At 35.2% G+C, this 10,468-nt stretch overlaps 1 protein-coding gene across 2 annotated transcripts in view; it reads left to right on the forward strand.

The window, feature by feature from the left end:
• Spata6 (spermatogenesis associated 6) overlaps nucleotides 1-10,468 on the forward strand; it is a 123,003-nt gene that overhangs the window by 40,691 nt on the left and 71,844 nt on the right. For both annotated transcript variants that reach the window (XM_004639150.2, XM_012516475.2), the window contains exons 6-7: nucleotides 4,126-4,206; nucleotides 9,402-9,695. In XM_004639150.2, the coding sequence (XP_004639207.1) occupies nucleotides 4,126-4,206; nucleotides 9,402-9,695 (375 nt within the window). The remainder of the gene's footprint in view (nucleotides 1-4,125; nucleotides 4,207-9,401; nucleotides 9,696-10,468) is intronic.

Raw genomic sequence — 10,468 nt, forward strand, 5'->3', positions numbered from 1 at the left:
CACTCTAGCAACTATATCAAGTGACTAACATATATAGTGTGGCACAGTGATAGTATTAGACTTCTGAGACCAGGTCATTACAAGTTTGCAGTGTTCTCTTTGGATCGCCCATGCTGGTGGAAGAAAACAGATCTATGTGAGGACACTGAATCAGCTCTGTGGAGAGGACAAAAGCTGAGAGGACTTCGTGATCCTTACGTACTGTGTGATCAGCAGTGTGTGGGAGGGTTACAGTGATGAGTGGACATCCAGGCAGCGATGCGAGAATATAATATCAGATAGGCATTTGCAGGACAGTGAGGTCAATGTTACTGAAAATTGAAAATAGAGTCCTTGTTACATAATGACAGAAAGTTTAGCACCACAATCACCTGCAATAAAATGTAACATAGGAAGGATAGCCAGTGAAACAGACCATCTACGCCTGCTTTCTGATGTTAGAGGGGTTGCTTGGTTTATTTTGTTGCTACCTACAGCTTAGTATGGGAGACTAGAAAAAAGCAAAAGGAAAGGTTGTTAAAAAGAAGCTGGAACTTACCATTCTGATGATACCCTACCTTTCTCACCTATGCACAGTGCTCACAAGTAAGAAATGACCCTTGATTAAAAATTATCCCAGGCCAGTTCCAAAAAAGTGTCTGATGGTGAAACTGAAAGTACAACTATAAATCTTTCATTAGAAGCTTGGAGAGATCTAATATGTTGCCTTGCAAAATCATTTAATCAGACATAGGTTTTCTATGTCTGAGCCAAATAGCTCAGTGGATTAAAGCACCTGCTTACACAGGGACCAGGGTTTGATCCAGGTGTCCTGTGCTGCCCCCCCCCCCCGCAGGGGGCACTGAGACAGCCATTGAGACTGGGTGTGGTGGTGTGCCCCTATAACCCCAGTGCTTGGGAGGCTGAAAACAGGAGGATCACTCTCAAGTAATCTGTGTAGAGAGACCCTGTAGACCCTGTACTAAGTACATTTAAAAAAAAATAAGAAAATAAAATGCAGAAGGACCATGTTTGCCAGTAATCTCAGGAGAAGAAACCTAATACACAGAACTATAATAGAGCAAATTCCAGTAAAATTTACACGATAGCCAAAGAGAATTTATGAGCATCACTATATATTCATAGAAGCACCATCAGTTTAATCTGAAATGGTGAAAGATTTTTTCAAAATGCTAAGTCTGAACCTAAGCTCAGAGCCCTATACAGCTCTAAACAGACTGCTTTCTGTTTCAAAGGAATTATGATTCAGAAGATGAAAGGCCCTAAAACGTTGAATCAAGACTCACGAGTATTTCTGAGCAACAACAGGAGTAAATCCTAATCAAGGAACTTCTAACATTTCTCTAGCTAGACTTTAAGATCCCTGTGGACCAGTGATTCCTTCTTTCCGTATTCCCCCTTTTAAAACAATATCTATCATGATTGCCCTGTGCTTGCTGCATATGTGCACACTGGGTATTTGTGGTATAGATGATTTGTCTCCTTAGTTCATGTGTCCTATGATTATGAAGAACTCTATTCTAGATGCTCTACCAAAACACGCACACATGAAGAACTTTATGGATACACTCTAGATTTCAAGCTGATACTTATAAAAACCGTGATTTCTTGTCCCACCTCTTTCTCCACTCCTCTTCCCTCCCATTTATAAACCATGAATGTACTTTGCACATAAGAGAAATATAAGTAATTTTTCGTCAGAGAGAAAAACCTATGTTCAAGTTTTTGATACTTATCTACTGAAAAAGTAGACTACCTCCTCTGACCTTGAAGATGGTTGTACTTAGTGACACTCATGAGCAGAATGGGATGGACGTGACAGTGTTTGGACTTTGGAAGTGACTGTGTCATGGCTTTCTTCTTTCTTTGCTATGAATAACTCACCTTGGAGAAACAAGCCGCCATGTCTTGAGGATACTCAGTAGCTGTTATGTTATAGGTCTAAGATGGCCCCTAGACGTCTGTATCCACAGGTGGCACTCTGAGTCATGAGCGTGCTGTCCACTAACAAGTTCTTCTTCGATGAATGTGCTGTTAGAAGTTGGAGGTAGCTTCCTGGGGCATGGCACTAGGGGTGTATCTTTCCCCCCAGCTCCTCTCTTTCCCCTTTTGTATCCTGGATGCCAGCTTTCCTCTGCCAGGCACTTCTACAATGCCACTTTTACCTTCATGCAGCTGTCCATGGACTGAATCTCCTTCAAACCATGTACCAAATTAAATCTGTCCTTTAAGTTGTGGGTGTCAGATATTTCCTAGTGACAGGAAAGCTAATGAACAGTCCCACTGAGCTGGTTTGTGTGATGAGGATGTAGGTCTTCCTGACGAAAACTAGAAGGGAGCAGAAGCTCTCCCCGCAACAGTCATGTGAATAAGCCATCTTGGGAAACAGATTGCCAACTGCTGAAGCTTTAAGATGACTACAGCGCAAGTGATGTCTATGCTGCAGTCATGACAAATTTCAGGCCACAAATATCCAGTTTAATTGTCGCTAGACTCCTGGCTCCAGGAAACTAAGTAGAATAAGTGTTTGCTGATGTTACATGCTGCCAAATTTTGTAATAGTATGTTTTGTAATATTAGACAACTAAAAGGCAGGAATGCTAGTAGATGCATTAATAAATGATAGGTTTGCAGAAAAACAATACCTATGCTAATTCTGAGGCAAGTCAGATTGACCTCTGTAATAGGTGTGATATTTGAAATTTGGCACCCAGCCCCGAAGCTCAGGTTGTTGAGGCCAAATGTGGAGGCCTCGCTCAGTTGGATTTCCACTCAGGTTAAGTTAAACTGCTGTGGGCACAGATGTATTGTTTAATGTTCGGGTGTATGCTTAACATATGTGCTTTTAAATATTTTTTCAGGTACTTTGTGATTGTCCCTTTGAACTGGTTCCACTTGTCTCAAATAAATATTCAAACTGATGACTACAATGTTGCTAAAAATAGAAGCCAGAAAAAAAAAATAGATGCCAGATTCCTTCCTAGATCTGAATGTATGCTACATGACAGGAAATAATTATAGGTGAATTGATAGACATTTATCTTTTTTCCATTTTCAAAAACTGCACACACAAGCCAGTTGTGGTAGCACATATCTAAAATCCCAAAACTGTGGGAGCCTGAGGCAGGAGAATTGTAAGTTCAAGCAACTGTGTCACAACAAGAGGGAGACTGGGGATATAATTCAGTGTGAAGGCCCTGAGTTCAATCTTTAGTATAATTTTTTTAAAAGACTGTATATCCAGGACTGTATATATTTTCAAACAAGACTATCCAAAATATTTCTTTCTAAAAATTTTCAATGCCATATTAACATTGTAAATAATTTGGTGCATATACATTGTGAAATAGCTATATCAAGCTAATTAAGGTACTTATTTCTTGATTATATAGTGAAAAAATCTTCAGTTTTATAAGAGATGAAATCCATTAAGTATGTTCATATATTTATGACCATAATATATAATAGTTTTAAAATCTTAAAATAATTTGACAGGGAAGTACTTGAAAATAATAAACAAACTTAATTCCACAAATAATCACTCTTAAGTCTTCATCAATGAAATATTTTCTAGGTAATATTTAGTTTACTAGGTTTTTATTTATCTTTAGTAAGAAGTACAAACTAACAAGTGCAACACTGAACCTGGACAAATATTCATTGCTTAAAATCACATTCTCAGGGCTGGCCAAATAGCTCAGCGGATTAAAGTGCCTGCAAGCATGTGCAGGGGCCCAGGGTTCAATCTTTAGGCCAGCCATAACAGCCCCACCCCCACGCATGCTGAGATGGCAGTTGAGACTGGGTGTGGTAATGCACATCTGTAATCCCAGCTCTTGGGAGGCTGTAAACAGGTAGATCTAGTAGTGAAATCCTGAACACCCTGTAGGCCCTCCCCTAAGAAATACAAAAAATAAATAAATAATAAAAAGATCACATTCTCATTAAGTGTTCTCTCTGTTTTTTATTTATTTATTTATTTACTTATTTATTTGGTGGAACCAGGGATTGAATTCGGATCCTTGTACTTGCCAGGCAAGCACTTATTCTACTGAGCCATCTCCCCAGCCCTGTTCTCTCTCTTTAAAGCAAAATGTCTGATAGTGTCCTCTTTTTCCTTCCCAGGGAATTGCTCCAAAGCTGGAATTTTCTACAACTTCAGTGATTACTGAATGTCTGATAAGTTCAAGGAAGTGCCGTACTCAGGTTAAAATTATTTATTTCATGTATTTAGTAATTTCATTTACTTGTCCATATTTATAACCATTTGGAAAGCTCTATCCTTTTATTTTGGCTGCAATTCTTATCAATGTTTTGGCCAGTCTTAAGTTTAACTAAGGCAGTTAACAATATTTAACAGTCTGATTGTATCTTAATAAATGTGTAAAATTAAACATTGATTTTTTTAGATGATGCTGTGCTTTTTAAAAAAAAATAATGGAAAGAAGCCTTTCAGAATGATACTGCAATTAAGAAATTCATAGAAAACTAAACTGGAAGCTTCTATACATCATGTACAAGAAGTTAGAGGTTAATGTAAAAAGATCAAAGGATACCTTTTAGAATGTAACAGAAGTTGTCAGACTGAAATACTAGTGTTTAAGGAGTGTGATTTCCTATCTCTCATTGTTTAAGGGATTATTGTGCTGTGTCTTAAGAAACTGTCAGCTCAAAGGAAGTGTGGATATTACCCTAAATACCATCTATGTTTATTAAAGCACCTTTAGTAATCTGAGAGACTTGAGTCCAGTAGCCCATTCTAGTCAATTTTACTGAGTCATGTGGTGGTTTTGTGACACTTATGTACCTGTCCATAAGTTATGCAATGATATCACTCATGTGTAGTTGCATTGTGACCAACAATGATCTGTTTGTGATGAAGAGGCAGTAGTAACATGTGAAGCCTGGAGGAGTTAAACAGGACACAACTGGATCTGTCATGGGAGCAGTGGGATGTTAATTTACTTAATTATCAATTTTAATTAAATGTGCTGGGGATGATAACTATGAGGTAAGAAAGATAATTTGCAGAATTATTATTATTTTTACTATTGATATAGTGTCTTTGTATTACCCAACTAATCTTAAATTTATGGCCACAGGCCATCATCCTACTTTACCTTCCAATTATCTGGGACAATAGGTGACCTCTACCACACCTGACTTTAGTTATAGAATTATTAATGAACCATTCTTACTTTGTTTAGCAAGACAGAATAGCATTTTTGAGTTAGACTGTAGTTATTTATTTTTTAAATGCAGGTTGAAACACAGATGTTAGAGATCTGATAGTCCATGCATGCCAAATGAGGAGCTTGTTTTTTTTTTGTTGTTGTTGTTGGGTGTTTTTGTATTTTAAGGAAAGATCTACAAGGTGTTCAGGGTCTCACTACTAGATTGGACTCATAGTGATTCTCCTGTTTACAGCCTCCCAAGAGCTGGGATTACAGGCACGCGCCACCTTGCCCAATCTCAATTGCCATTGCCATCTCAATGTGCCCTGGGGGCAGGGCTGGCATGGCAGGCCTGGGGATCGAACCCTGGGCCCCTGCACCGGCTTGCAAGCTCTGTAATCCACTGAGCTATTTTTATTTTTATTTTTCTACGGTGCTTGTTTTTGCGAGGTGTACTGTCCACATTTGTCAATTATTAGAAATGTTTTTCCTGACTAACAAGTTTTCTCTTCATGCTAGAGCTTGCCTAATGTGATGAGTAGAAAAGTTTTCTTTTTTTTTAACTTTTTGTCTGAAGCATAGCATCCACGTAGAAAATTGCACGCATTCGAAGTATACAGCACATTGGAGCAACCTTTGTACATGGAAAGCTGCCCATTAACTTCTCTGCACATGTGAACTTCTGGCAAGACTCTCTATCTTGTTTTGACTTGGAATTTCAGTTTTTGTTATTTTGTTTTTATAAAGGTGAATATGACAGAATAAATTGTAGATTACAAAATATGCTGTCGTGCTACAAATTTAGCGCTGGTGGGGTGCTTGCCTAGTGTGCATGAGCTCTAGTCCTGGATTTGATTCCTAACACAAAAAGAAAGGAAGAGATGATGGAAAGAAGGGAAGGAAATAGAGAAGGAAGGAAAGAAAGGGAAGAGAAAGGAAAGTGAAGGGACAGAAAAAGGGGAAAGAAGAAGAATGCAGAAAATAAGCCTTAGAAACCTTCTGGTTCAACTGTCACATAAAGTTGCTATAAAGATTAAAGAATGTATGCATAGCTGGCACATAATATAATTAATGACTTTTTTACTTTTTCTAAGATTATTTTTAATTTTAATTTTGTACTACTGTGTGTTTGCAGTAGATAACATAGTTAACATTTTAATCTATATTTTTAACCATGAAAAATTGTTAAATATACAGAAAATAGACACTGCATTTAAAGTTTTTAATAAAAATCAATATCTATATCATCTAATAATAAGTCTTAGTTTTAAAAATTAAGATAAATGGAGGATATAAAAGATTACAGTTGAAATTAAAGTAGGAAACACTATCCAGGCACAAAGGTATTTGCTTTTTAACTAAAATTCAAATGTTACTAGTCCTTGATCTTACCACAGGTGGTAAATCCACTTTTTTCCTCAAGTGCATATTAGTTGCAATTAAAATTTTAATGATTATAGAAAAGCCTTTACAGTTTTAAAGAGAATAAAACTTTATTTTTGAGAGGCATGCATTACTATACTTTGTAAAAGAACTTAATTTTACAAATACTAATTATAATACTAATTTTGTACATTTATTTTGAAATGTGCATTAATTTATTGGACTGAAAAATTTGACATATTGTGCTTTTTCTGAGATAAAATAATCTTTTGTAGTCAGTTAATCATTTTACCTACTGCAAAGTATAGTTTTTAAATTAATATTAATAATTACTAGTATATTCGTTAAACATATCACACAGGCTTCACAGTGTAACAAATCTCACTAACTCATTGGATGACATATGTTTGCTATTATTCGAGGTAGGTTGTAAGAAGGAACTTCAAGCATTGATAAAATGGATCATTAGGAGTTCAACTACAAATTTATAAAGGCCTTGAGGAAAGAGGTTTACAGACTACTGTAACAAATACAGTGAGAGTAAAGGAGGCAAATTGAGGAAGAGAGATTTCGATGAGCATGAGATTTTTGTCAGTTGGGGATGTAGTGGATCTGGATAGTAATGAAAAATCATTAGGACAAGGAAATTAAAGCTGAGAAATAATTGCAAAGTTTTAGAAAGATCCATTGCTAATGTTTTAGTAAACTGCAAAGGTCCTTTATCCCACTGAAATCTCGTACTCCTTTGAGTCAGTGTGATGTCACAGAAGTGGATACTGAACAAGACATTTTCTCATTTGGGGATGCAGTGGATCTGTATAATGATGAAAAATCAGAACAAAGAAATGAATACTGAGAAATAACTACTCCAATTGCAAAGTCTTGGAAAGATTCATTGCTTAATGGTTTGGTAACTGGCAAAGATACTTTATCATACTAAAATTTCTTAGTTCTGTAAGTCAGTGTGGTATCACAGAGGTGTATATTGGTAGAGGAAGAAATTTTTTCTTAGTTTTGAAGTCATTGAAGAAAATGGGGAAAGGTCAAGCACTACATAGAAAGAATGAAAAACAAAATAATCTGATGCTACTGGTCTGTAAGAAATTCACAAGCTTTTTTAAATTAGGAAAATACATTTTGTTTCCTAGGTATTTCCACCATAAAACATTTTTTTTTACTTTCTCCCTTGTATTTAGATCTGCATTTTATTTACTTAGACACTCTTAATAAATAGGAAGGGGATTGACAAATTAGAGAGAGAGATAGGTTTGACGGTTTCTAAAAATGATTAAAGGTAGGAAAACATTCAGTGATTTTCAATTATGCTTTTATTCTGAGAAGTTTCTGTATAGGTAATGCATGAGGAAATAGTACATTACTCATAATCCAAATGTTAAGGCATTTATAAGGCAGAGTATTTGAGTAATGTCTCATCCCAGTAGCAAAATTGAAGCTATGAAAAAAAAATTTAACTTTTTGATATGAGGTCTTACTGTGTTGCTCAGGCTGATTCCAACACTTGGAATCAAGTAATGCACCTGCTGAGTAGTAATCAGTACTCAGTAGTAATTGAGTAATCAGTCTGCTGAGTAGCTCAAACTACAGGAATGTGCCCCCTCTTCCAGCTCCATGTTTTTTAAATTTCAAAATTATATACTGACCAGTTGGTGTGGCACATGTCTGTTTCCAGCTGCTCGGAATGCTGAGGCAGAAGGATCACCAGTTCAAGGCCAGCCAGGGCAGCTTAGTGAGATCCTCTCTAGATTTTCACAAATTGGAAAGTGTCCAGGAGACTGGGGGCTGAGAGTCAAGGGAATATACATTTAAGATGTGTCATATATGTGCGCCACATATCCACAATGAAAGTAAATATGCATTGTAAAATGAACTAACGCTAAGAATAATTAACAGTAATGATGAAAATAGGGGAAAGCAATAAAAAAGAATCAAGATGAGTGATGCACATGTATGTACCTCCTGTCTAAGATGAAGGCAAACTTCATGTATTGCAAACACATACTAATCAAATAAAACTTTACAAATTGCTTTGGAATGTAGTTCAATCTCCAGTATTACAGGTTAAAAAAAATTGTACTGATAACCAATTTTACCAGAAGATAAAGTACCAGTTATTAAATTTTACAATGTGCCTTTTGTATATTGTTACCCTTTTAAAATTCTAGAACCAGAATTAAAATTATATGGTTACCTATTACTGAATTGTGAAGTTATAGCTTGGAAAGGACCATAAAATCTTATTTACCTTATGTTAATGCAAGTAACATATCTCATTAAAATAGGTATAAAGCTTTTCCGATTTTGTGTTGTATGTGTTATATATGATTATTATGATATATGAAACCTAATTTTACAATTTTCTTCATAAATATTTCATAATAAACTAATTATGCATGTGCATTCTTATCATTAAGAGGATCATAAACATGGTCCTCTTAAACATTATAGTTGATTATTTGATTATTTAAATATAAATGATAACCAAAGTTTGCATTAATTTTTCAGTATACTGAAAAAAAATTTTTCTGAGTTTGCTTCCTGGATTTTTAAAATAGTTAAATAATGAACCTATAAAGTCTTTGTTAGAGTAAAGTAAGTTTTGTACAACATAGCTTGGTAACTAACTGCTGTGTGAAGTTATGTAGGAGAGTATAGATTTGACTCCTGCTCCTCCGGGATTGACACATATGGGAAGGACTGATCTAGTTGGCTTTGATAGATTTTGTGTGTCTGTTAAATTACTTTTTAAAGTTTTTTTTTTCTTGTATGATAAAACTTTAGAAAATATCTCTGCCTGCTAAATTGATTATTATTTTTTATGTTTAGGATAAATTTACCTATCATTCAGTTCCAGTTGAAAAAGCACATGGCAGACCACCAAACAGAACGTCAAGATCCCAAAAGAAAAAAACCAAGTCCCCTGAGAGAAGTAAATATTGCATAAATGCAAAAAACTATGAACAGCCTACAATTTCTTCAAAATCACATTCTCCATCTCCCTACACAAAGAGACGCATGTGTGAACTATCTGAAGACACCAGGCGGAGGCTGGCCCATTTAAATTTAGGACCCTATGAATTCAAAAAAGAAACAGATAAACCACCATTTGTAATTAGACATGTATGTATTCTCTTAAACATTTGCAGTTGAAACTGGTCAAACCTATTCTGCTAAAATACTATTCTGAAATGTCATTAAATTTCTGGCTTATATCATTAATTTTCCTACCTGAATGGTTTTCTAGTAATTTAAAGTAAATGTAAGCAAGTTTTCCAATGAAATGGAAAATTTACTTAAAACTGATACAGTTTGCTTTATTCATTCTTTGAACCTGACAGAGATCGAGCTCCATTATGAAAGCCATATTAAATCATCTATGTACCCATTTTTCTTCCTCTTACACAGTGGAAAGTGTAATAACTCTACAAATTCACTTTGGTTATAATTGACATTAACAGAGTAGAATTTTAGGAGAGAACCAAATATTCTTTATGGAAAGGAAGACTCCCACTTACTCTTTCCTTTTAAAATATTGTAATGGAAAGTAAGTTTCCTTTGAAATTATGTCCTTTGGAAAGCTTTGTATATCTCTTTGAAGAAAACTATGATTTGATGGTGATGTATGGAAAAGCCTTTGGAAGTGGAGATCATGGACTTCAGGGTAGCATAATTCTAATCTTCCTGTACAGAAACCTGCTTTTGATACGGCTGAAGTTTAAAGCCTCATGTCCCTTCTGATATTCAAATAGAATTTGGCTAAATTTTAAGGATCTGTGAACAAAATATTTTTTGAAAAGGATTATCAGAATTTTTATAGTTTTCTAAGTTTTTAAATTTTTTACATTAAAAGAACTCTTTACCAAAAGATTTCAAAATAATGAAAATATTTAATG

Source organism: Octodon degus, unplaced genomic scaffold (assembly GCF_000260255.1).
Source record: "Octodon degus isolate 3935 unplaced genomic scaffold, OctDeg1.0 scaffold00107, whole genome shotgun sequence".
NCBI classification, from domain to species: domain Eukaryota; kingdom Metazoa; phylum Chordata; class Mammalia; order Rodentia; family Octodontidae; genus Octodon; species Octodon degus.